This window comes from Thunnus albacares, chromosome 4, assembly GCF_914725855.1.
Source record: "Thunnus albacares chromosome 4, fThuAlb1.1, whole genome shotgun sequence".
Taxonomy (NCBI): Eukaryota; Metazoa; Chordata; class Actinopteri; order Scombriformes; family Scombridae; genus Thunnus; species Thunnus albacares.
Genome location: NC_058109.1, coordinates 24025931 through 24053449, shown reverse-complemented (window position 1 = coordinate 24053449; position 27519 = coordinate 24025931). Strand labels below are relative to the sequence as shown.

The following is a 27519-nucleotide window of genomic DNA, read 5'->3' as shown; positions in this document are numbered from 1 at the left end:
TGTTACAAATTGGATATGTGGGGTTAAAAGATGTGGGCATTTAGAAGGCAGGAGGGACCTTTCCAGTTGTGTTATGGGATATGTAGGATCCAGTGTTTTTGCAGCTCAAACCATACTACGGACTAAAAGTCAGGATATTTCAGCCTCTGCAGCTTAGTTTTTTAACATTTCTTTTTTTAAGATGTCTCTTGAGAGTCCCTCAACATTATGGAGGTGCAGAACAAAATTGCACAATTCTTAGCAGACAACCATGATGCTGTTGATAACGTGGCACAAGAGGCACATTACTAAGACCAATGCTGACCACAGATACTCAAACACTGTACACAGGAAGACACTGCTGAACACACACTTTGTGCCCCTTAGAGTCTCCTGCATGAGAAAAATGTACTTTAATGCTCCTAAACTTCCACAGTCACCCACACAGATGTTTTGAATTGCTTTGCCTGATGATACAAACTGTTAAAACTTCAATATGTTTGGACTGAGGGAGGAAACCTATGCACATCAGCCCACGGCCACTTTCAAACTAATAAGACACATTCATCTTACTGTGAAACGCAGCTGATGAATGAGGCAATTAACCCACATGTAGAATAACAGCAGTAAACTTCACAATCCACAGGTGAGACAGTTAATGGCCTGGAAAATCTGATGCCCTACAATTTAGATAAATGGAAGAGGAAACATAAAGAATGTTTTGTTAATATTTGTTTAATTAGAAACAAAATGCCTTAATTTGGAGCATATTTTATACACAGGTCTCACAGTGACAAGAAAGAAGGATGGATTTTTTCAGATTCCAGTTTATAAGTCAATGCAAGTAACCTATTCAACACAGTTAATCTGAGAAGAAAAAGAGTGACAATAGAATAAAAACAAGCTCAAGAACATGTGTGTGTATGGCCTCGGACAAACAAAGGAACACACAGAAAAATCAGGCAAAGCTAAAGTTATTGGGTATGAAAAAAGTCCGGCCACCAAAAGATTTAGACCTGTACCTACTGTAGGTACAGATGAACAGGCAAGACTGTTCAGTGCTTTCTAGGCTGAAACGAAGCTTTTCAAGTCAATTCTATAGCAAAGAGGGAGCCAGTGGAGGGAATAGAGTTGGAGTAATGCTGTATGGTCCCTCTGTTCTGATAATATTAAAAGCCTTGGCACAACATTTTAAACTAGCTGGAGACAGAATAAAAAGGTCTAAGTGATACCAAAAAATATATATAAAGAGTTGCACTAACAAAGGTGAAGGGATACAAAGGCATCCACATCAGACACACACAGAGTGGTCCTGAGCTCAGAAAGAGTCGATTGAAGTTGAATTTAACAGCCGAATGTATTTTCATTTATCCAACTTCAGTGCTGAATCGAATATTATTCAAATGGCAGAGAGATAGGGTGCCCACATTACCACTGAGAATTTGGTGTTCTGTAGACACTGAGGTCTGTTAGTTAGTGTAGTCATTTGGCTTTAAATTTACTTATGTACATCTGGGTATCATCAGCAAAACAGTGAAATTAAATATAAATAAAACAGATAGATATGTCAGTGAAGTAGTGTTTGTCTTTAACAGCTTTTCATTTTTTGCATCTTTTCCACAACCTCTCAACTCCTCTCTGATATGACTTCCATTTCCTGGGTATTATAATTCAACTCCACCTGTCATCTTGAGCGGACTAAAGGACTGAAGACATTTAGTCTTATTAGATAGGCTGTCAGCACTTCAAATATTTAAACACACATGTGCACACACTGCGGACATTACCAAGACATAAAGATAAATATATCTCTTTTTTGTACTTTGTAACAGAGCACTAAGTCAAGTGGGACAGTTAGAGGCAAAAGGAAAGACCTGATAAAGAAATAGAAAAAAATACTCTGGGGACTGGCTTCAAAGACATGGGCCATCAGCCCTCTGCACTCTGTTTCAGTCAGTTGTAATAAGTGAACCAAGATGGTTGAGACCTTGCCATCAGTTTTTTCTTTGAGAAATTGAAAAATGATTGAAATGATCTGAAAGATTTAAAACATATCAATATGTGAATAAGCATATGATCTCAATATGCATTAGATGATAATACTGAAAGGCAGTATGGGATGTTTGGATGTTAAAGGTCACACGTCTTTTAGCTCCTGAACAAGGAACTTCAGTCTTCACTTTCCCCCCTGACAAACAAAAGGACAGGACTTGAAAACATGTAAAATATTGATAAAAGCAGTGAAACAGAAAGGTGGAAAAGGGCATTTTAAGTTTGGTTGATACTTCCTTTGATTGCTTGATCTTGCCAAGCACATTCCTTAAGCAGTTATTGGATCTCACAGGAAAAGCATGATCATGTTGATTTTAAGACGCATGTTGCTTCTTAAAATCTTAAGAGTAGGAAAAAAGCATCACACACTCTGGCTCTATATGCATTTGATTCTTAAAATATTACAATCAGGAAGAATCAGGAAAATATTGTGAAACAGATAAGAGGCTGCTAGAACAGCCTCTTAAAGTGAGGTTGATGACGTTGGTTCTGAAAAGGTCAAGAGATGATGGATTGATTGGTCGCTAAAATGTTGTGTAATGGTTCAAATAATGAAGACAGGAGGAGAAAAAGTACAGAATCAGTAATAGGTTTATTGCCAAGTAGGTTTGCACATACAAGGAATTTCCCTTGGTGTTGTGCTGCACAACAGTCAAAATATACATAAAATTAAGTAATCCTAAATAATATAAAAAAGAAAGAAAGAAATGTATAGAATAAAATGAAACGTACAAAATATTGACTAGGAAGGTGCAAATGTCCACAGTGAAAACAGTATATGCAGTGTACAATTATTATTATTATTATTGTTGTTGTTGTTGTTGTTATTATTATAAGTTGCATTAATGTAACATGCCGTGTTAGATCAAAAATCATAGATGTGCAAATATAAGATTATGAGAAGCAAAGATGGCTTTCTCTGTATGAGAAATATGAGCTGTGATATTGTGCTGAATGAAAAAAGGAAAACTGAAATCCATTCAGCTGTAATGAGTCACCAGTACAAACAAAACTCAACACTCCACCTATTCACTTGTGAATAATTGTCTGTAAACTGTCTGATAATGCAAGCCTAAAGGTGGGTATAGATTTAGGGTTTACCTCTCCTCTAAATTAGCTTCATTCATCATGAGGGAAAGATTTTTCATGATACTGGACCTTTGCCTCACTATCTAAAACTGCCAACACATCGCAATCAAATAGCTATGAATCTCTCCAAACAGGGCAGTCAGCAATATACTGCAGGATATAACTTGTACAACAGATTATATTGAGGTACTCATCAGCGGCCATTGAAATCATTGTACAGTATGTTACAGACAGTTAAAGTTCAGGTTGAGCACACAGCCTTGTTATCCTAGTAATATCATTAAAAATTTAAATTCAATTGAGAAAAACATGAGTACGACTTTCTGTAGATGTCAAGAAATCTCAAGGATGAGTTCCATCTAATGGACTTTTTGTTGAATATAATCACTGTTGGAAAATGAACATGTCATTATTCTCACAGTGGTTTTTAATTGATCAATTAAGAGCCACAGGTGGACATAATATAAGATGTGTTTTTCTCTCATTTCTGTTAAGCTTTTATTGTTCTCTTGCTTTTCTTCGCAGAGGGATTCCAGGGAAGAAATGCGGCACTATCATCTTGTCTGCAGAGGAGCTGAGCAATTGTCGAGTGAGTAAGCCATAATAATCTCCCCTGCCAAACACACATTAGCAGGCAAACATCTGTCAGCGAAGCCTGGTTAAACAGACTTCGCACATAAAGTGGATTGCGCAGGATGGAAGCTCAGAGGGACAAATGAAGTGTAGGCACACAGCCAAAGACAAAGGAAACTTCCTGTTGGCTTCATTTAGTCCAATTTGAGAAAAGAATCCCAGAACAATCAAGTGCTGAAAAGTGCTGAGATGTGTGTTGAATCCATCTGTTCTTTTAAAAGCATTGCAGTATTTTGTACTGTTACGTTGTCTCTACTTCTTAAATAACTTTTGTCAAGAGATCCTTTTCATTGTCTCCCTGTCTGTTTATCTGTCCATCTGTCAATCTATCTATCAGGCTGGCTATCAAACCTACCAAGCAAAATGTGTCCATAGTATTGAGTATTGAAAACCATCAATCTACAGTCTGAGAAGGTGGCATTGAATGGCTGCTCAGATTCTTGTTTACTTGTTCTTTGCTCATTTTTTGATTTTAGAAAAAATCCTTTAATATTATTTATCAAGAGTCAAAACTTGTGTGGGTGTATCTTGATCGAATTAGATTGACAGTGGCAAAACAGCCCAACTGTTATCAGATTCTGATTCAAATGTTGCTAAATCCTGATTGGTGCATGGAAGGATGTCATATCATCTTCTCTCTATCTGACTATTTACACACACATACACATACACACACACACAAACACACACACACACACACACACCTCTCAGGATACAACGGACAAGGCAGCTGTTCTCATTCTGAGCAGTGGCCCCTTGTCTAATGAAACAGCCCAGGAACATGATGAGGTGAGTGCTGACTATCCCCTCAACCAAACCTGTGGTGTAAAGCTGTGGATGCTTCACTGGGCTCGCAGCATGCAGATTAGAAGAGGATATTGAAAAGCAAGAGAGTGCAACAGAGCAAATGGCACAAAGAGAGAGAGAGAGAGAGAGAGAGAGAGAGAGAGAGTAAGGGAGAAAGAGAAAAATGGCACAATGACAATAAAAGAGCAAATATGCAGTGATAAGATGAAGAGAAATAAAGATTTGCATGCGTGCGTGTGCATAGATGAGAGAGTCAGACAGATAGAAACAGATACAAAGACACTGAAGTGAATCAATAGAGGATTATTTCATGCCCTGCATGCATCAACTCTCAGCTATAAAAAAACAGCTTGGCTGATGATAGTTAGAGACCAAGTTGGTTGGTTAATTAAAATGCAATCCTGCCTGACCTTATCCCCTGTAGCTTATGGGACACACACACACACACACACACACACACACACACACACACACACAATCATATGCATATAGAAACACACAAACAAAGCACGGCCACTTTCACACACTCATAAAAACACACATTAACATAGAAAGCCTGTTTCATGCTGAAAAATGCTTTGTTGCATTTGATGTCACCTGCAGAGCCTGAAATCTGAAATAAGATGGACTGTTGAAGAGTGTCTGAATGACAGGACTCAGCGAGCACCTAAGCCCCCAGTCCTACCATAGCTACACCTGAAAGTGATGCATCTCATTCTAATTGGACTACCATGATCTTTATTAAAATATGATGACAGCTGCAGCTTCCCTTGTCTATAAACCCTGTTATGTGCTGCAAAGTCTGGACATTTCAGTAAATCCAGCCACATTCACTTCTCTTCTTCACCATGGCTGTGTGACGTCTGGTCTTTAAAATTTAATTTCTTGCTCAGACCATCACAGAGATAGATGCTTTTGGGCTCTGAAAACGTTTTTAGTGACAGTCTATTGCTCAGTCAAGGAAATTCATGAATATGTAATATGCAAGCTCTTTAAACACTCATTCTACTCTTGTAGCTTTAAAGTGAGAGTTAGTGTTTGTATCCAGACTTAATGACAAAAACAGATTCAGTGTTTTCCTTTGTCCCCACACATTCCTGAAGCGATATGATGCTCACATTGAGTAAAATGCTCAAATTCAAGATTCCTTGTGCATAATTGTACACATTTTACTGTTATTCAGCCTGACACATTTGGTAACTCTTGACTAGAATTTCAAAATCTAGTTCTCTGTGTTTTTCAAAATGCTCGTCTGCACAACATGAGTTTGTAATGATGGACCCGCCTGTGGGTCTGGCAGGGTAGAAGAGGGTAACACACACTTAGCATTCATGAACTGACATTATTCATCAGTTTCCATCCGTGATGTAGCCTCAAGAGAAGAGATGAGTATGTGGTGTGTGTGTGTGTTTTTCACTCAAACACCCTGCAGTAGGAAAATAAAATGTGTTTGTCCATGCTTACGATTAAACTGAATAGCACACAGAAACTTCCCCACATTTCACTGTTTATTTTTATGCAGACAGAGTGTGGTGTGCAGTTTGTGTTTTCTGTGTGTTTTTTTGGCAGTATTCAACATATTATAAAGCTAAGTTAACAAGATGATACAATCCCAACTTTCTATTCCTGAAAGTCCTAAAGGAACTGTGCTGTATACCAGTCAACAAAGTTATCTGTTAAACTACATCTACACTGCAGCTCAACTGCTGCAATCAAAGATACTGGTGTTGGTAGATTTTATTTATAGATTTGAGCTAGAAGGTTTATTCTTGAGATATTGTAAAACTTCAAAATTTAAAGAAGTCTTGGGAGAAAGACCCCTTTCAGGTGTTTTTTTTTTTAAAAATGTGTCCAACTGGCCAGGTGCATTTAACTTGCGGGAAGGAAATGAATAACGGTATTTCCCAAAATGTCAAACTATTAAAAGAGTAACTCCACAGGAAAACCGTAGCTGCACTGGCCTTCATGGGTTGAAAGGTATAACTCTGGAACTTTCTGACCACAGGTCTGTCTTAATACTCACAATTGTGGTCTTATGTAAGCAATGAAGTGCACGTTATCATGCTAACAGGCAGAAGGTAAGTGTCCCACATTGGAAAAATGCCATCATGAAGAACCCGTTGAACAAAATTTCCCCACACTCTGCCCCAAAAGAGGACGTGATGCCCTGTTTCTAATACGGTTAATAAATAAATATATCACAAACTAGACAGTGTATGAGAGAAACAATGTTTGTAGTAAGATTTTATTAGATGTGTGATGTCTCATTTATGTACAGTAGACAAATGTGCTTTTAGATAACTGGATTTAATTGTGTCGTTGATTGTATTACTCATCTGAGCTCCTATAGTGACGAGATTAAAGAAAGTCTATAAAGAGTTAAGGAAATGGTCATCATCTTCATCATCTCACCCATGATTGCATGTGAAAACCAGTCTATTCAAAGATAGCACTGATTATTATAACAGTCATTGGTGAATGTAACCCTTCTCTGCTTTCTCTAAATGAGGAGAGTAACATTATCTAATGTGCAATGAAAATTGCTGCAAGTGTCCCATGTTGTACAACCCTCTTCTCTCTCCCTACACCAACTGACTTTATTTTAATTATTTAATTCTCAGTTTATTGCCCAATATTACAACAGATTCAACAACCAAATGTAGGGTAGGAAAAAAAAGTCTGATAATTTTGAATTAACTGATTTCCAGAGCAGATTGGCTTTGATAGAACTAAACCATATGGACAAAATACCATGAGAGCTGAAGGAACAGAAATGGCAATTAGGAAGAGTTTGTTCTCCCATTTGATCAAGTTTATGAGGCGTGCAGTAAATTAATTGAAGTATATTGCAACATTTCTCCAACTTCATGCTCTGACTATGAAAAGTTTCTATAGCTAATATCTAAACACTGTGGATATCAAAATATTGGGTTACATCAATTTGATAAATTCACACTCGCTAACACTATCAAAGTGGGATATAAACACATCAAATATAGAAAAGAGAAAACCTGAGAGCAGTGCAATTATGAGGTACTCCAAGGGGGGAGCAGAAATTACCGCCTCTCCATTCTACTCACGTACTCTGTTTGGCAAACCAACATGACAACACCAGTCACAGATTTCAGCTTCATGTGGCTTTAAATCAGGGTTAATCCAGGTGAGGAATTACCTATTTGTAAAATCACACATGTTAAAGAATGGTCATTATGGGGGATCTCGTACTACATGTATACTACATAAATCTGAATGTGCATTCGTGTGTGTGAACACACGGAAACACCATACACACAGCAGGGAGTCATTTGTCATGGCTTGTCATGTTAAGTCCTCCTTTCATATCTCATCCTTCTGCTTATTCTCTGCCCAACCTCATCACTTTGGCCTTTAATTGCATCAGTTCCTTTTTCCCCTAACTTTTTTCTCTTGGCCATATTTTTCCACATTTAACCCCTAGAAACACAAACACAATGGCTCACAATTCACGCATATGTGATTCAAATGTAAATGCGGTGGCATGAGCCACTGCAGTCTACTTTTACCCCCTCTCCTCTTGTCTTCCCTCCATCTCTCCTGTCTTAATTAGTGAAACTATAACTTTTACTGTAGTGACACACAAACACACACACATCTCATCTCTCTCGTCACATACACTCCCTCATTACTCCCCTGTGGGTGTGAATACGTCTCCACCTAGCCTGCCCCCCTCTTTAAATATTTATACGGTACTCTGATTCTCTCCATATTAGCAAATGGCTGTTGATCACAGGCCTTAGCAAGAGTGTGTTCGTGCCACAGAGCCTTAATGAGGCAGGAGCAGATGCATTTTTAATATCCCTAACACATTCCATCACTATAAATGTTTTTATGTGCATATTAGCTCCGCAGAGCTTTCCTGATATGTCCTTCTACTTGCTGACTCAGAGCGACGACAGTGCCGATTTCTGCCTGTTCAAAAACCAAAACCTGTGTTAACAATTTGACCAACTAGATCAGCAAGTCAGTGAAAGTTGATTTAATGGCTATAAAGCTGAGAGAAACCAATGAAACTGTGTAGACACCTATGGTAAAGTTTAGGACTGGGTTGCACCAGCTGTTTGTAAATCCATCACTAAGTGTGTGTGTGTGTGTGTGTGTGTGTTGGGAGTAGGCAGGGGGTTGGGGGTTATCACACAGGATTACAAACAGCGCCTGAATAAAGGTGCTGTGATCTTACAATATTGCACCTTGTGCTTCAGCCTTGAAGATTGGATAGTTGAGCCCAGGAGAAAACTGGTGCCCACTACAGTTTTTATCACTTTGATCAGGTGCAGGAACAAACCCAAACATTTAGTAACCTGGGAAGGAAGACACAAAGCAACAGATGATATATAATCTGTTTCTACTTTCACATGCTCGGATGACATAAGCCTTCAGTTGCTTGTGTGTCAATCAGTAAGCAGCATGGGAGCCAGCATTCCCCATGATGATTAAAGGAGTCTACTTCAGTGAATGAAATGCAGTGAGAGAGTGAGGTCTGATCTGCGTAGGAGGGTTTGTGTCAAATGGCAGACGTGTGGTGTGTATGTGTCCTCAGGGTAAGGGCAGGAATACAGATAAAGTCCTCTCATCGCTGGAGTGGAGTGGATGTGTTCATGAGTGTGTACTGCAAGGCTGTGCCTGGCTGTGTGTGATAAAGACAGAGAGTACACTGTGGATAAATGCACACAGGAATTAAAATGGGTATTGGCATATGTGGACAGAAACACTCACACGCTGTCTGTCACACTTGTACACTCACACACATTCTTTTGCTGATTTGCCACTTGGCACACAGCCAGACATGAGGTGCAAGCTGCAACATTAAAAAGCTATTAAGCTATCATTAGTGGCTCCATGGCTGCCCAGTGTAAGACCTCAGGCTCTGACAACAACAGCAATCTACTGTTATAGCATCTGAACGTACTGTAATGAACCCACTGTGTTTCAGAGATTAGCTACAGCCCATATGCCAGAGATAAGTTGGGACCCTTCTCTGCCACTGCCACCACACACAGAGAGCCAGGAACAGGGAGGGGTAATAGTAAACAAGTAGCATGCAAGTGATTTATATTTGGAGCTTGTACAAGTGCTACATTTCATGACAAACAACTTATGGAAAAAGTGCACAATCAGGCTTATTTGTAAGAGAGAGAGGGTATTCTATGATGAGAGAGTAAGAGTTGGTTTGCAGTGGAAATTAATCTCCCAGCGTCTGCTGCTGCTCTTTGATTTATCTGAGGTATATATAATGTTTTTATGGTCTTTGTTAGTTTATCTTTTGAATCCACAATAACCTGAGGTCAATTTCAGGCACCGTTAATTCTTCATACAGATATACTATTGTACATAAAGTTAACTGATTGCCAAGCTAATGAAACAATGCACTCCTAGTCATTAAATGTGAAGATTGGTGCTGCTGTTTCTCAACTGCAACCAGCTTGCTTATATTTTGGTTATAAAATAAAAATTTTGGTAATATTATAGGACAGATTTTACAAGTCGGACTTAATCTTGTCACGTAAAACACAATTTCGAAACAAGAGCGAAGCAGTATGCTGTTCTCAAGAGAAAATACAGTATGATGAGGAGCTACTGTAGAGATGATTATCATGATTTACAGTGCTGAATGTGCTGGTTGATGCTAAAGGTTTCAACATAAGGATAAGGATAGGAATAGGAACCTAAACCATGTCGAACAGTTGCTGAGCTGACTTTTGCTGCCCCATTAATGTTTAAATCTGGTTTACGATGTTACTGCACTGCATTTTAAGCAAAAGGCATATAGTTTTATTTTCACTTTAAGTGTATCTCACTATAAAATGTACATTTTCTAAACCATACATTATTTTATAATAGGTTTTATAGAGATAATCTTGCAAGGCTAATCCCAACACTGCAGCACATGCAAGAACAACAAAGTCCTTTTATTTGTTAACCTACCTGGAACAATACTGTCATACAATTGGGATGAATCATTATAAACGACAGAAATTCTATGATTTATCAAATCTTATATCACATAAGCTTACTTGAATATAATGTGTGTGCCACAATTATGATGCCAGAAGTAAGTTATGTCTATATTTTACTTTAAAAATATATTAACCTATATATATTAACCTATTTCATACCTGACAGTTTTGGATTTGGGCTTACTTTGAGATCAAACATGGGCACCACCATGTTATGTGGCTGAAACACGAAGCAAAGCAACCCTCAAAAGCTACTAGAAAAATATAGACCCTAAAGCAAAAAAAAAACCTCTGCTTTGTGTTTGATGTTTCTCTAAGGGTGAAATGCATTTGAAGCATCTGATGCCTTCCAGATGCTGTGACAGATATCAGAAAATGTTAACTTGATGACCGTTACACATGCTAGAATTAGACTTGGTAAGCAGCAGCTGGCACTAATGTTAGAAGGACTGCTTGTGGGTGGATACGGTACTATGGTTTGGGATTACAATGCCTGCATACTTGAACACACACCACCCATGGACCATTAGGCTGTGTTTATAGATAAACTAGAGTGAATTGTAGGCGGACTGCCAGCAGTTCGTAGAGTGAGAGCAAGTGAGCAGGTGACATTCACATAGCACAGACTGAAACAAAAGACAGCTACATCTCTACTCACATCCTCATACAAATTAGTGAAGAGCATTTTTCCAAAATAACTTATATTGTGATTCATACCACACTGCTATGAACCTTCTCTATTTATTTTTTTAATTAGCACTATTATGTTTGTGAGTATTTGTGTGGAGTGTGTGCATGTACATTGTGTGTCCTGGACAGAACATTGAGTCCTACCATTCTTACACTCCCACTGAAACTAATTGTGCTTGTCTCCAGCAGTAAGGTGGTGACTCATGGTGGCTGTAATGTGACATGTTGACATAGAAGAGACTGAACACACTGAATCCAACATGACCTGAACTGCATGCATTAGGTCTCCTACTCAGTCATTGTTTAACTTTATTTTTAAGAGAAGTTGATAAGTTTACCTGTGGTTATTTAAAAGCATGTACTTTTATCTGCCACTGTATTATTTCCTTCTCAGTGGTGTAGAAGGACCATTTTAGTGTTAATAAACCTAAATCTCCATTGTGCAATATTTTCATATTTACATAGGATTTAATGACTCCCTATGATGTGGAAGAGCTGCTAGTACTGCCAATCCCACTGTGAATCAACACCACACTCTGAGGCACTTTTACTTCAGTGTTTTGGTTTGCTGTAGGGCTAGGTCCTAATGGTTTCTGAGGATATTGTAACATGTACAACATACCATGCGCACAGTATAGGTAGCTTACAGTTAAGGCTGACAAAGTACAGGTTAGAGTCACAACAGCAGAGAAAATTCTTAACATGTAAGTGTCAGACAAGGTGAGTCTGAAATGTCCCTTAAAACTTTACGACAACATGGCATTTCTTGCAACACCACGCTCAGAAACCCTACATTCTTTCCCCCATTAGTGGTAAAGATAAAAGAATAGCAAAGTTGATGGAAATCCATCAAATTATTGATTTTCTAGTGTGTAATTACCATTACAGCCTCACAGGTCTGCTACTCTGGCTATTATTGCAGGATTTCTTAAGTAGACGAATGTGCACACATATCTTGGCCTGACTGTTTTGTCGCTCTGATGCAAATCTAATAAATGTTTTATTAGATTTGCATCTAAATATCTGATCTAAAAAGCTTCTATATTCCTCTGTGAAAAATAAGCCAGACATACATAAGGGTAAATGCACAAACATACACAACACTATTCCCATCTTTGAAGTGAAAAGAGGCATTTCCAGCATGCAGTAGTCATTATCTGATTGTGTGATGCACAGACAGCTGCCTCCATCTGCTGTCCCACTGTACGCTGTTGAGATAAAAGAGAGGAAGTGGGGGAAGAAGAGTGAAATAGGCCACATGAATAATATCATCCATTCTTTAATCATGAAGTACTTACTGTATGATATACCCTCCCCCCAACTCATCTCCCACTTTTCACCCAACATCTCCATGTATCCCTGCAGGACAGCGCCACTATGCAGTTCTGTGCCAACAAGCTGGACAAGAAGGACTTCTTCGGCAAGTCGGACCCTTTCATGGTTTTCTACAGAAGCAATGAGGACGGAACGTGAGTGCATTATGTGATTTTGTTTCCTCACTGTAATTGTTTTGAGGGTAGCTGCAGGTGCTGGTACTGCCAGTGGACCACTGTTTGAGGAAGCCCCCGGGGACACACAAAATCCACCAAGATGTCAAGTGTAGTAACTGCTATCAAAAGCCACACTGACACCACAGTTGTTTTATGTTAACAAAGCCAAGGTAACATTTTGCAAAGCAGGGTAAATTCCTTTATATTAGCTTCCCTGAGAGCCTGAAAATGCGTTTTGAGACATGAGAAAAATGAGTTTTCAAGTACAAAGTATGAAGGTTACTTTAACATAACAAAACATTAAATGGAAATCATCTGGGAAAGAGGGAGAGGCAAAAACAGAGGGATCATTAGAAAAGATGCAATATAGCAGAGTGAGATGAGAATGTACGCACAGTGAGAGAAGATCCTCAGTGGTTACTGAGGCATGCAAAACTTGAGAGGCTTAAGAGGCATGTATCCTGTTCACAACACAACCACAACTCCCATGACTATCCCTTACATAAATTACTCCAGGAGAGCAAATAAGAAAGAGAGGCAATTAATATAAAAAAGCATAATAGCAAGAGAAAAAAAAACAGAATCTGCATTTTCCATCAGTAGAAAAAACACTGTCAGTTTCTGAGGCAATTTGCGTAGGGATGCGTAACACTCTCCATGTCCTCACGCTTTCCCAGAGTGTTGTTCAGCCTCCCAAGGGGGCTTGCAGTTGTGGTAGCGTCAGCTCTATCTAGCCAGAGATGCTTTAGCAAGTGCTTCGTTAGCCATCTTCTAGCTTTTCTCAGTATTTTTTTTCATACATAACAGGGTGGGAAATGGATCCCCACAGACGTGCTTGAAGTAACTGTTGTTGGTGCCAGAGGGGGGTACAAATTAGAGGGCTGTGTGGCTAAAGGACTCACAGGGGTTTAAAAGGCTTGAGGCACTTAGTGCAGCACAAGTAATCCAAGGCTTTGGAGAAAGAAAAAGAAGGTGATATGTGTTGTTGCTTTTCGGGAGGATATTGGGGGGGTATTTGATAGAAATTTACGTGGCGCTGCTCTGTGAAACATTTCAGATATCATGGAAAATCCATTTGCATATTATTGTCACACTTGTGGTCAAGGGATAGGATTTAAAAGCCAGACTGAAAAATTTATTTCTGTGGTCTAAAACACAATATAACTGGGAGACAGGCCAAGCCGTAAACAAAGCTGGGTACAACCCTTATAAAGCATCTCTGCTGTCACTGTAGGCTCTCACATTGTCTTTCTTCTAGCCCCTGTCTTTTCCATTGCATGCTCCTCCCTTTATTTGCATATCACTCTCTCTCTGGCTTGTATAATTAACAATTAATAAGCTATTTTCTTTCTCTGGCTCCTTGACACATATATTTATTCTCCTACTCTCCACTCCCCTCCTCTAGGTTTACTATCTGCCATAAAACAGAGGTGGTGAAGAACACATTAAATCCTGTGTGGCAGCCTTTCACTATCCCAGTACGAGCACTGTGCAACGGCGACTATGACAGGTATGGTGCTCTCATTCTTTACCCTTTGCGATCCCCACAGCTGCTGTTAATCCTTTCCTGCATAGTCAATAACGTTGGCCCCATTGACATCTTCTGCCTCGATTGATTCCTGTTGGCTCAATCTATTGATGGTCTTCATGGCTCTAATCAGGAATCCCTTTGACTGACAAACAGCATACTAATGACAACCATTACTACACCCTCAGCATCGATGAGTTTAACCAGCAGAAATCAATATTAGTTAAACATGTTGCAGTGTTAAGCCTCCTATTCTTTTTACTGACACGTTATTTCAAAGCAGCTCTGTGCTTGGGACATTCCTTGGTATTGAGCTTTGCTGGAATAGCCAGGTCCCACACAATGATCTTCTTTGATCTCCACTGGCCTTCTTGTGGCATTTCTCTTATCAACACTGTCCACCTCAGAGATAATCCCTGAGCAATATAAAGGTACTTTTAAACATTTAAATTTAGATACAACAGTGTGTGTAAATTGAACACTGATTGAACCCCTCCCCCAAACACTGGTTGTCCCCTTCTGGAACCAAAAATGTGAGAGTAAATGTGTAAGGAATGGATTAAACCATGTTTGTTTGCTCTAATGTAAGCTGCAAATGCTGGTATGTCCAGCTAACTAGCTTACTACATACAGCAGCAATCTAACACAGTCTTAGTATGAGAATTTCACACTAAATTACTTTGAGGGGTTACAGATTGCATTAAAAAAGGGCCCATTCCAATTAGCACATCCACAGTGTAGTATTTGCAGGAGCTGCATTGTCCTGGATGCAACTATATCAGAGTTTATGTAACGTTAGCAGTTCTGTTCTGTTGCTTGTCAAAGTATGTCATCTTAGCAACCAAACAGGATTGAGTTAGAACAGTCTGATATTACATTTTCCCTTGACATACTTAGAATACTAACAAGCTCTTCATTGCAACACAAGAACAATGGTGCTCAGCTATTAACTCTTCTACATTGAATATTGGTGGTGAGGATGCTGCCTTTTAGCCTAGGACCTTTTACCTTTAGCCTCAGTCTTCAAAATTATATCATGCCATCATGTTAGGACCTTTTACTTGTTTTAAAATGAGTCAGATGGAAACATTTGAAAAAATCAGCCTGGTATGGTGTCTTCAACCAACTCATGGAGCAAATGTTAGCTAGCAACAGACGGAGGGACAGGGCTTAGCTGGAAATACTGGATTACATTGCTAGCTAAATATCTAAAATAATAATGGGTTAGCCTTCCCAGTTCGCAAATAATTAATGTAGACATGTTGTGTCAGAGTGGGTATAAATTCTTTTTTTTTTGCTCCCAGCTTATCAGCTTGCCTCTAATTTCAAAGACAGTGCTGGGAAGAAAACAAGCTAAATCATGACGGAGCTGTAAGGAAAGATGAAAAAGGAGTGACAGACATTACTTTTGTGAAGAGAAATAATTCATATGGCATACTGCTTCTTTTTACTGCCTCTCCATCCTTTTCGTCTCTCTTTCAAAGGTGTCTGTCCTATCTTGTTTGTATGCAGTCAAACTCTAATTACTGAGAATGCTGAGAACCTGGTGTGTGCCGAGATAAATCCCAAACAGACAGACAGAAACAGAGCTACTGACAGGATTGTCTCATGGATGTACAGGGGTGCCTACAGAAGTGCTTTGATATTTGGGAAATATTAGGTGAAACTGTGTCAGCCAGCCAATCACACATGAGCTCAAGAAGGGGTCACTAACCTGTCAGAGCCGATCATACACAGGGGACTGAGCTGGGCATTTGCTAAAATGCTCCTGTGCCATGCAAACGCACATGTGCATACACACACACACACACACACACACACACACATAGAGTGAGAGTGTAATGAAATGTGACAAGCCACGAGCTGAAACAGTCTGAAATGCTGCAAGTCTTGAAATATCACCAAGACAGCACTATAAACAGGTTATTCACTTGTGCGTGGGTGAAGAATAAACTTTGTCTGTCAGTGTTTGCTTGTTTTTCAAGTCCATATTTCTGTAAGGGGCGGTGGGAAGTTCTATCTGTCTTTTTAATTATATAGCCCTTGAGACCCACTAACAATTTTTTTAAACCTCTGGGATGGTACATTATCATCGAAGCTGAATTCATGCAACAAACACAACTCTCGAGGCTGTCAATTCTTTTTAATCTATGAAATTACTGTTTACATCCATCAACTGAAGCAAAGCTTCCAGTGATTTGAAACGCTAAGGAAAAAAACAACTAAATCAATTCTGACTAATTTCCATTACATGTACCAAAAGTGTATGTTTAAATAAAATAGGTATCCCATTGTTTCAGTTGTTGAAGATCATTTCATTGACTAAAAGAAGTGCTCAACTACAAAGGCAATAAAATGCCCTTGGCTCACTGATATGAACCATGCATTTGATAGAGACCACCATGCAACATTGTTGTTGCCTTTTTGTGATTAACAGTAAGCACAGACCCTCAGGACATGGCTGGGATGATTACCTCTTCTACAAGACCCAAGGAGTTGTTGTCAAAGGCTGAATGCAAATATCCAGCCTCCGGACTGGACTGAGCACTCATGGACTCTTGTCATATGTATTGTGGCATGCACACTGTATTCACACAAAGCCTGCGGGGTGCTCGGCCATGAAGGTAAAAAATGAGTTGGAACTCACGACCGAAATTGTTTCCATGGAGATTCATTGAAAATTCTGACCCACCTCAGTCATAGATAATATTGGGAACTTATGCAAGAAACTGTTTACATATACCAGATATGGTTGAATGCTCAGTAAAATGTTTCCATTTTATATGAGCTGCTAAACACTGGCAATATTATTTTCACATCAAATCCTCAACCAAGGATCCTCACACCAACAATGGATGAAAACCAACCTTTATCCATCTAACTCTTCAGACTGTAATAAACAAAACCAAATTATTCAGCAAAGTCCGGTGAAGTCTGTATCCCGTGTAGACTGTCTGGAAGTCTGCAGAAAGTTGAGGCCTCTTGTGGAGTTGATGAATTGTAGATTTGGAAAACTCTAGACACTCACAGATTTCCCATTTAATCCAAGAGTCTGCAAGCACAGAGAAGTCTGGACATTTGGATCCAGCCAAAAACTCACACAGCCTCTGAATTCAACTGACTTAAGGATAACCCGAAGGAGGTGTGTTGTCTCCTTACTTATTTTTGCTCTGTATGAGTTATACAAGGTGCAGATTACATGTATTGCAGTGCCTGTACCTCCAACTGCTTGTTATCTGGGTTGGCACCTTCTCCAACATGGCGCCCATGTTGGAGAAGGCATCGAAGCACCTCTCTCTGTTGAGAGTACTAGCCCACACAAATTTGAATGATTAAAAAAAACACCAAGTATATAAAATTAGGTTTCAAAATCCTGGAAAAATAAGCCGTATTCTCTGCTCTGAAACCCTGGAGGTGTGTCCACTCAAGGTGCTGAAACCACAGCCCAACTCAACAGAGTTAACAAGGCTCATACCAAACTCCCATATAAAAATACACAATTTAAAATAGGCCTTGTTTATAGGTGTTAGGCAAGCAACATGGATGATATTTTAAAATTAAAGTAATGTTAGGAGCCACTATTTAATTCTGCACATATTTTGTAGGTAAATGTGGACTTGTTTCAGTAAAAATGTAACTTAAATGACTAGTTAACAAGCGATTCATCACCAATCATTGTTAAATTATTTTTTTCAGTGGAGTTCGGTGCACTTAACATTACTCACTTCTCTACTGAACAGTCCTTGGCGGCTTCATTGTGGCCATCACCCTTGGAGCAACTGCCTCTCACACCGTGGTTCTTGGTAAAATGCTCCCCGGCAAATGCTTTCCCTCTGGCCGGGGAACTCCCAGCTGCATAGCCAATGCTGAAGCCGTAGCCGTGGGCAACGGCCAGTGTCAGCTGATGCCAGCACCATGTCCGTTGACTCTACTTGTCCTCCCAGCCGAACAGCTGGTGCTGAAACCAAAGCTGCTGGTGGCTCCACCCATTAATGGACGCATCAGCTGGGTTTAAAAGAACTCTTTGAACACCAACATTGACCGAAAATGGCCCCATTTACCAGTAACAGCGGATTGTCTGAAGTGAATCCTAGTTGTCTCTGATTAAAGTTTGTAAAACTACCCAGTGTAGAAATAGCGTGTAGTGATGGATCCATGGCTCTGTCCGTGGTGCTAAAGTAACAGACAGATTTGTAATTGCACCTTTTTCTCACAGTCCCGTCCTTCTGTCAGTTTTGTCCTATAACATTCTCTAAACTATATACTATAAATGCTTAATTCTATACTATATTGTAGCCTATATACTCTATAGAGTAGTGTCACCTTCGTGATCAAAGTGACAAGTAGCGGAAGACAAGTATGTGGTTGCGGAAGAGTGAGAGGATCATAGAGACACACTGCTGCCTGTAGTATTCCTATAATATTCCTGTAATATTGGACATGACTACAGATATAGTTTTTACTATAGATGTCTGGTGTAACCTGGGAGTGGAGCAGGTAATGTGACTGTGGAAATTAACCTGTACTGTCCGCACCGAACTCTGCTGCCACAGTTACATAATTCAAGGTAAAGTTTATACCATCAAAACTACAGTGTGTTTTGAAATAAGCATTATTAAAATGCTTGATGTCCACATCCAGTAAAAGAATAGGCCTACAAAAAATATGTATTTAGCCTAATAGCAGTTCTATTAAATCAAAATTATAATCGCAAGTATAATATCAAGAATTTGGCTAGGCCTATATTATAATCCTGCAAATCACCTACTGGATGTACTGATCAGACATTATGGATCAGTTTCAGCGCTGATACTGATCTCATTAAGCTGGTATCATTGACTGGGTATCAGCCAGGCATGACCAATCCCCATTTTTAGTCACTGTGGCTTCAACACTGCACTGCAGCAACACAATTTTATAAACCTGCAAGAAAAATATGATTAAAATGTGCACACGCCCAATAAGAACAATATTGTATGCATCCACTTACAGTTAAAAAGTGAAGTTTCATTACAGCATTCACGGTTTCACACAGCGAGGTATAGAGATTTTAAAATTGAAAAAGAAAAAAACAAGCACTGGTATCAAATCAGTATTAGCCAATACTATTAGTTCAGGTATCTGGAAAGGTACCAGGACAGAAATAAAGACGACAAATCAAATCACAAGATTTATGATTTTGGATATTAATATTTCATTATCAGAGAAAAATCATCATGTTGAATGTTTTTGAATGTCACTGACACAAAGGCAACATTAATAACATTGTGCAACAGCCACACTGAAAAAAGGCTAAATTGGACCTTGCACAATTCACCTTTCATTGTTGCTGCACAAAGATTGTCAAAGAGAAAGGGATGCTTGTTATTGCTTGGAAACAACAGTGAGAAATCCCTGAATTGAAAATATTGCTAAGGGCCATCTGTGTACCATATTTTTGGCAGATCCGTTGGTAACCTTTTAAAATGTCTTACAAACACAAAGAGAAGGATAAAAACATGTCCACCTTCCCAACTTTGCTCACTGGCGACAAGGTGGCGCAGTGATTAGGCAGACTGTCCTTCAACTGGCAGGATCCAGTTGAATCCCTGGTGACAGCAAGCATCTGAGGTATCCTTGAACAAATCCATCTCTCCATACAAACATGCACTATGCTCAGGAAGCAACAGACTTCAATTTGGCAAAGAAGAGGAATGTAGAAGGAAAGGAGAGCAATAGGGTAATAGAGAGGAGGAAAGAGGGAGAGGAGAATGGAAAGATCAGAGACACCAGACAGGGAAGGTGAGTATACTTGCAGTGTTACAGGAGGAAAAACAGAAATCTAATATGTCAAATGCCCTGTTCCAGATGAGTAAGTCAAGGAGAAGAGGATGAGGGAGTGTGAGGAGAAAGGAGGGGAATGGAAGGTGCTTCCAAATTGTTGTATATTCTGCTCAACAATTGATGTGTGAAAAAATTCTCTCTATCTCTCTCCCTATATATATATATATATATATACATATACACATACACATATACATATATACATATACATATACACATATATATATATATATCCCTCACACCCCCTGCATTTCCTCTGTGTCGGTGTAACCTAAGGTATACATTTTAATGCAGTTATTTCATTAAAAACATCAAAAGAATCAATTCTTCCTCATTAACATGCTAGCCTAGATGACTCAAATATAGTCTATTTTCCTCCCTGGCAAAAGATCACAGACAGATCTGTGTAATTGGAGCTGAAGAATTGTTCAGTGTCAAATGCAGTCTCCTTTTTTCCTTTCAATTATATGCGCCTCCATTACTGAAGATGAGTCATGTTCATTAAAGATGCCTTGGAATAGCAGCTGAAGATATCTGTGGCAGATTAGTTTTGGAGTGTATATTATTCTGAGCGTTCAAGGGGGCAATTCAAGGGTCTGAGCATCTCAGTCCTTTGATGCGGCTGGAAGTTAGGATATGGAGATTTGAAATAAAATGACGGCGAATGCTTTGAGTCGGCATGATGACAGCTTGCAGGTCCTTTGTTTCTGTAACACAAACATGCACTAAAATGGTACCTACTTCCGCCAAGCACTAGATTTATTTCTGCAGTTAGATTGGTCAGGGGAAAGGATAACTCTCTGTTTTTCCTTTTCTTTCTCTCGTTCTGCTATTTCTTTACCTATCTTATTTTTACCAACCCCCTCTCTTTTCCCTTCACTAGAAGAGAAGCATCATGTTTCTACCACCTAGGTGACAAGAACATTTTCTCTAGTTCACAGACTTGAAGATAACCTCAAAAGAACAAACTGTCACCATGGAACGACAGGGGCCAGGTGGCAGGGAAGAAGTTGGGCTTATTTCAGGCATCTTTCAATTCCTCAGTGACAGGAAAGAGTCTCTGATGTGCTACTTGCTTCTACTTTCTTTGGATCTGGGCTGGTGTCTGTGTAAAATGAAGTGGGGAGAGAAGGGAGTCATGGGGGTGAGATCAATGTGACTCAGGAATGAAAGTGCTAAGAAAAGTTTTTTATTTCTTCACTCTGCAGGGACATTGTTTCTTCTGCATTTGTGTAAAATGTCATCAGTGTGTCTTTTTTTGTGATGTTCTTTTGAATGTTAGAATTTTACATGCGCTGCAGTTTGGAAGTTACATTTTTTTTTTTTTTTTAGGGAGCATTTTAAGTAAGTTGACTTCTCTTGCAAGATGCAGCGAGCTGCTCAGCCTTGTTCTAAAACTGGCAAGTATCCCAGTTTGAGAACAAAGTGACAACCAATTTAATTGATTGCGTGGTTCCCTCAGCACTATTTCAAAACACTTTTTTCTGTTGTTGTTGTGTTGTTGATTTTGATTAGGATCCACTCAGCCCATTGAATCATTTAGTCAATAAGACCGAATTAACAAACAGACTCTATCACTGAGCAAAATAGCATTCATAGGGATGAGCCTTGTATTTTGCACTGAAAGCCCCAAGGCTGAAACGGTTGGCATGAAACAGTACACACCTGTTGATGCTGTCTACAGTCTGTGTTAATTACATAAGCATTAATGAGGCTAATTAAGTTGTTGCGGTGGAGGAACGTGCTTATTTTGTGTGACGACACAATAGCTTTTACATGTTGGCCTTATTTTTGAAAAGGAGCTTGAGTCACTTATTTCACATCACTTTCTGCGCTGCCTCTTCTTGCATGTAAGATGCCAAATATATAGTAAGCAGGGCCACTGTCCATATGGTTTTCCATGAAGAAGAGAAAAAGGGGGATTAAAGGGGCTCAAGTATACTCTTTCTAGTTTGAATTTGTTCCTTTTTGATGAATGATTCACTGTATGTTTGCATGACATATCCTTCCAAATACAGTGAGGTAGGGCATTGGTGACATGGTGTCATTTCCATACTATGAAAAACTAGAATGTTGGGATTGATAGTTTATTTTTTGGCAAAACAAAGTCAATTAGTAACTGTTCTGGAGCTTTCAACTCTATTACACTAACTTCCTTGGTAGGTGAAGTTTGTCCAGTTGTCATGGAATTACTGATGTTCAAATTTCCATTTTTCTAAGCACTTTAAGGACTTCTCGTCCATGTTGGCTTAAAAATTGAGAGCATCTGTAATTCCATGACAACTGGGCAAACTGTCTGACATTTTTTGCCAACTAGCATGCAGTTTTAAAATCTAACCCGAGTGTTTGTGTGATCTTTCTCCCCAGAACTATCAAGGTGGAGGTGTATGATTGGGATAGGGATGGCAGGTGAGTGTGACTGCAAACACATACAGCTTAGGAATCTGTAACTTGCTTTTCAACTTTCATCCAAAGAACTATCTTCACTTAAAACATACAGTATAAACACAAACATAAACTTAGTTTAAGGTAAAAGTTTTGAAGAAATATTCCCCCGAATTCAAGATCATTTTAGATCACAATGTTCCATCTTCTCCCCCATGTGTCCTGTTATGTGTACCTGATCTTTTCTGGTGTTTCTCTTATTTCATTTCTTCTCCCAGTCATGACTTCATTGGGGATTTCACAACCAGCTACCGAGAGCTAGCTCGAGGGCAGAGCCAGTTCAATGTGTACGAAGTGAGTAATTCCAGTGTTTTCACAGTTCAACAACATGTCTGTTGGCTCCTGAGGTCTGGAATCCCTGAGCTCTAGTGGTCTTGGATCGCATTTCTGACACTTGTGACATTTCTATCTCTGACATCACTGTTGCACTGTTTTCTATTACTTTGGCACATTCCTTTCCATGGATATTGCCTAGTTCTGCAGCAAATAAATAGTGTTATTCAACACTTACAAAGAACATGTCCAAAAAGTTATTCCATACATTCCTAGTTCAATTTTTAAAGGGCAGCACAGCACAGTATTCGTACCCCCCACCACCACCACCTTCCCTGAGCAGTCATACATCCAATTAAATATTCCTTCAGTCTGTGTTCTTCTTTTCAAAAATCCAAGATTTATTTTGCCACTATAATCACCTGGATGCTGATACACATAGAAATTGAACTATTAGCAGCAGCATGAAACAGGATTAATAAGAGAACAATTCAGGGATTTAGAATGATCATAGCTATTTCTCAGTCCTTCTCATGGGATGCCATGGGATGGCTTACTGTGTCTCTTAATAGCACACAATACAGCTCTCTATGCAAATTACAAATACAACTCATTTAAATCTATCATTTTAAGGTGAGGCCTAAAAATGTGTCCCACGTTTACTGAAATCTCAATTTATTTTGTGCAGAACAGAATTTATTACGTTCATTCGTTAGGAAATGTGAATAAAAATATTTGAGTGACAAACAACTGAAAGTCAAAACCTTATCAAAAAAGAGGACATGTCAATACCTTCATGCTTCTGTGGTTTGGTGGCCTTAAGCCGAAGGACAAATACCTGTCTTTTGGATGTCAGCTCCATTATACGCTACTCTTGATTCCTCTCTACCTCCCAGTGAGACTGAAAGGCCCTTTAGTTTATGCATCAGCAGATTGTTCAGTTTGTCAGACAAATTGCCATCCCTCCATGTTAAATTAGGGGCTGTCACTTTCATGCCTAGCAGCCATTGAGAATCGGGGTAATGAGCTGAGACGTCTTTGGTCTCCAGATTGACGTTTCTCTCTTGTTCTGGACCCAGTAGAATACTGGTAAAGTAAATGTAAGACTTGCACCTTAAGCCTGTCTTACCCATTGATTTGGTGTAGCCTGAGATTTGTTTGAATTTCCCATCAAACTTCTACCTACATGCGCAATTGACATGCACAGGATACTCAGGATGATTTGTTTCTGTATTAAGTGTTAATGAGCGATCTTGCATGAGTTACGCTTTCCAGTAATACCCATCTGTTACTTCATACACACGTACTGTATATCCATTCCCTCCTTCCTTGACTTCTCTTCTGTCAGTTGCATGGAAAAATGTATTGTTCATGCTGCCTACAAACTGCATACATCTGTGTGATGGCATTCTCCTGTCACCCACATACAGCCCTTCATTATATATGCTGCTTCCAATTAGAATGAATTCATATAGTTCGACTAAAAGGTCTGAATGTGTGTTGAAGGGAGCGAGATAAGCAGTGGGAAGTTTATTTTACCATGTGTAAAAAATTCATAGTTGCGAGCCAAATCCAGCAAACAAGAAATTATAGGGAGTTGTATAATTATAAGCTATAATGCTGTATTTTGGTTGGATGGATAAAAGGTTGACTGGTTGTGTCAGTTTGAATAAAATGTTTGCAGCTGAATAGCCTGGCCTGGAGAAAAAAAACAATCTTAAAAAAGATTTTTATAGACAGGTACATTCAGAAGTTCCTCTTAATTATGATTCTGTGTGTGTTTAATTATTAGGTTAGATTGTGTTAAGTAATATTTAATTATTGTCTTATTATGTTGTCACTGGCAAAAAATATTCAAATACTGTATTACTGGCAGTGGTTCACACACCTTTATACAGTATATGCACATTTAATAATGTGTATTTTATATATAAATATGCATGTGTGTATGTAAGTAATATTATATATCAATATTTTCTTAAAAGCTACAATATTAATTCTCAGCATTGAACAACTTATGGCCAAATGTTTCATTTTATCACATGTACCTCTCTTTTAATTTTTAGGTGATTAACACCAAGAAGAAACTGAAGAAAAAGAAATATGTCAACTCTGGAACAGTGAGTATGGCTCCAGCAGCAGATCAGAGCTGGCACTGTGCCTCTTTCCTGCTTCACACCTACATCTCATCTGTTAAATGATTCCCTTTTTAATTATCATGCAAGAGTTGGCTCTTTGGGAGAAGATGCAAATCTGTGCTCTGAAAAAATGGGAAGCAGGTTTCCTCATTAATCCTCAAATCACATACAAATTATAATATTTGGTGAAAAGCAAAAAATAAGTTTATACTACAGTATGTGAGACTGTAGGTGACTGTGCAAGATGTATATTTGGGGTTCAGAGAAGAACTGTATGGGGTGTGATTAGTAAAGAAATTATGGAAGTGGGACAAAATGAAAGATGAAGGCGTTGCAGAACTTGAAGGACATAAGATCTGAGAGATCAGAGTGGGCGACACCAACAACCAATTGAGACACCAATTTTCACACAACTTACCACATAGTGTGGGCAAGCGCAAGTAACGCATACAAATGCATCCCATCCTCTTAAACTGTCCTCTGGCAATGTAAATGAGTCAGTCATCAGGAGCCAGCCGGCTCACATCTTATTCCAGAGTGAGTGTCAAGTGCCAAACTAAGTCAAGATGTGCATGTTTTTTTTTGTATTTAGGCGAGAAAACATAAACTGTGTTTAATCCTATGTTTCATTTTAATTTCAGGTCACCCTGCTTTCGTTCTCCGTGGAGTCAGAGTTCACATTCTTAGATTACATCAAAGGAGGGTGAGTGAGAATGACTATCTGGTTATATCACACTGAAGTTAATTTCTCAAGTGTACACCAAGGAGAGAAATTATTGTTTGATTTGACAGAAGGGTGGAGACAAGCAAAATATGTGATTGCTTTATTGCTTAGATTTTATGTCCACATCTGCTTGTGCAGGATGAGGTCGCCTTTACAGATTAATTGTTTTCCATGACATTAAAATGTCCATTTCATGGGGTCTGGGAGGTCATGATTTTTTGGAAACTTGGAGGGCAGCACAACTAGCTGGTAACACAGCATTGACATATTATCATTTTAAAAAGTTGTTATGGTTTAGGTTTTAGGAAACTGTTGCCCAATTACACATCCAAAAGACATTTGGGCTTGAGCAACATTAGCATGGGAGTCATGTTTCTGTCCAAATGTAAGTCCAATTTTCACCCTCGACCAACTCTTGTAAAAAAAATTCTGGCTCCAATGCTTCACTATGTTCACCAGCTTGTTGCTGTGCAGGTAGTGTACGGTTGGTTTATCAGATATTTTTACTGACAACTGCTTGCAAGTGAACCAAACAAGTACAGTTTAAAAAACCTGAAAAATCAGCTGAAACACAGCTGCGAAACACAGAGTTTGGTCCTAATTCTCAATGGATAATTCTCAATGTCATTTTGGCCATTGTTAATATAAAAATATTGATTAGAGCATTAGAGATTAGAGCTTCAATGGATCATTCAGATTAATTACTGATAGTGATGATGGCAGATGACAGAATTATCCTTTTAAGGATTAATGACACATGCACAACTATTAGAAAGTCATCGTGACAGTTAATTACTTATAATGAGAATTATAAAATATATACATCTGTGGCCTTCATTAAAATGTGTATTAAAAATGCATACTTCTATCCTATTATCTTTCATGTAATGGCAAAAGACTATTAAACCAACTGTTATTATCTAAATAGCAAAAAAAGACATAAAAGGTCAGAGTCGGTGCAATCTGCAGCATTTAAGTGTCAAATATATCTTCAACGGTTTAGGCCAAACTGTCTTCACAGTGGCTATCAGCCCTACGACTTCGGCTGAGTTTTAGAGCTGGAGGTTGACATGTGAATATCAAGTATTTCTCAGGTGAAGTGTGCCTTTTAGGCAGATTGGGCTGTGCTTTGATCTCCACCGTCCCATCACAGTGGGTCGGCTGTCAGGGGTTTTACGGGCTGTGGCAGAGCTGACAAGTGTGACAGATTTCGCTGACAGTTCCTGGCTTTGGCTGATCTATGATACAATAACCTTAAGGTTTAGTGGCCTCACTTCAAAAATATCATCCTCATCAGTCTGCCCCCTAACATCACTCTGGCATTTACTGAGTGACATTTTAGAGAGCCAGTGCTTGCAAATGTAGAGTCTTTGCTCTACAAGAAAATGGATTAAAGTCAGGAAAGTGTGTCAGTTAAACTGTCCAGGCTCTTTGTGGCACGAAACAGGAGAAACACCACATGCAAAATTCATCTCTACAAAAGCTGTTCAAACACTTTTCTGTAATATTTGGTGTTACAGCTTTTATCATGATGAAAAGTGAACTATTTGTGGCTTTTATGTCTTATTTGACAACCACTGTAATAAGGACAAGAATAATATGGCTATTCAAATCAATCAACAGCAGTAGACCGAGGTGTAATGAAATGCAGTCAGACTGTTGAATTTTCTTGCTCTCAAAGTCTGGAGCACTGAAACAGTTCAGGATTGGAGACTGAGAGGACATAATATGCTTGAAATATAATAATAGGGGCCATTTCTCTATGCTGATTATGGTTCAAGACACTCATATAACTTCAACAACATTACCTTTTACCACACTGGATTTTGAATTAGGATGAAGTAGTGTTGTAAAA

The 27519-nt window shown here is 38.9% G+C and overlaps 1 protein-coding gene across 6 annotated transcripts in view; it reads left to right on the top strand.

Moving 5' to 3' along the window:
* Positions 1–27519, top strand: part of cpne5b (copine Vb) — a 131286-nt gene that overhangs the window by 85219 nt on the left and 18548 nt on the right. For all 6 annotated transcript variants that reach the window (XM_044349232.1, XM_044349233.1, XM_044349230.1 and 3 more), the window contains 7 exons: positions 3646–3709; positions 12609–12712; positions 14139–14243; positions 22452–22493; positions 22748–22823; positions 24869–24922; positions 25582–25643. In XM_044349232.1, the coding sequence (XP_044205167.1) occupies positions 3646–3709; positions 12609–12712; positions 14139–14243; positions 22452–22493; positions 22748–22823; positions 24869–24922; positions 25582–25643 (507 nt within the window). The remainder of the gene's footprint in view (positions 1–3645; positions 3710–12608; positions 12713–14138; positions 14244–22451; positions 22494–22747; positions 22824–24868; positions 24923–25581; positions 25644–27519) is intronic.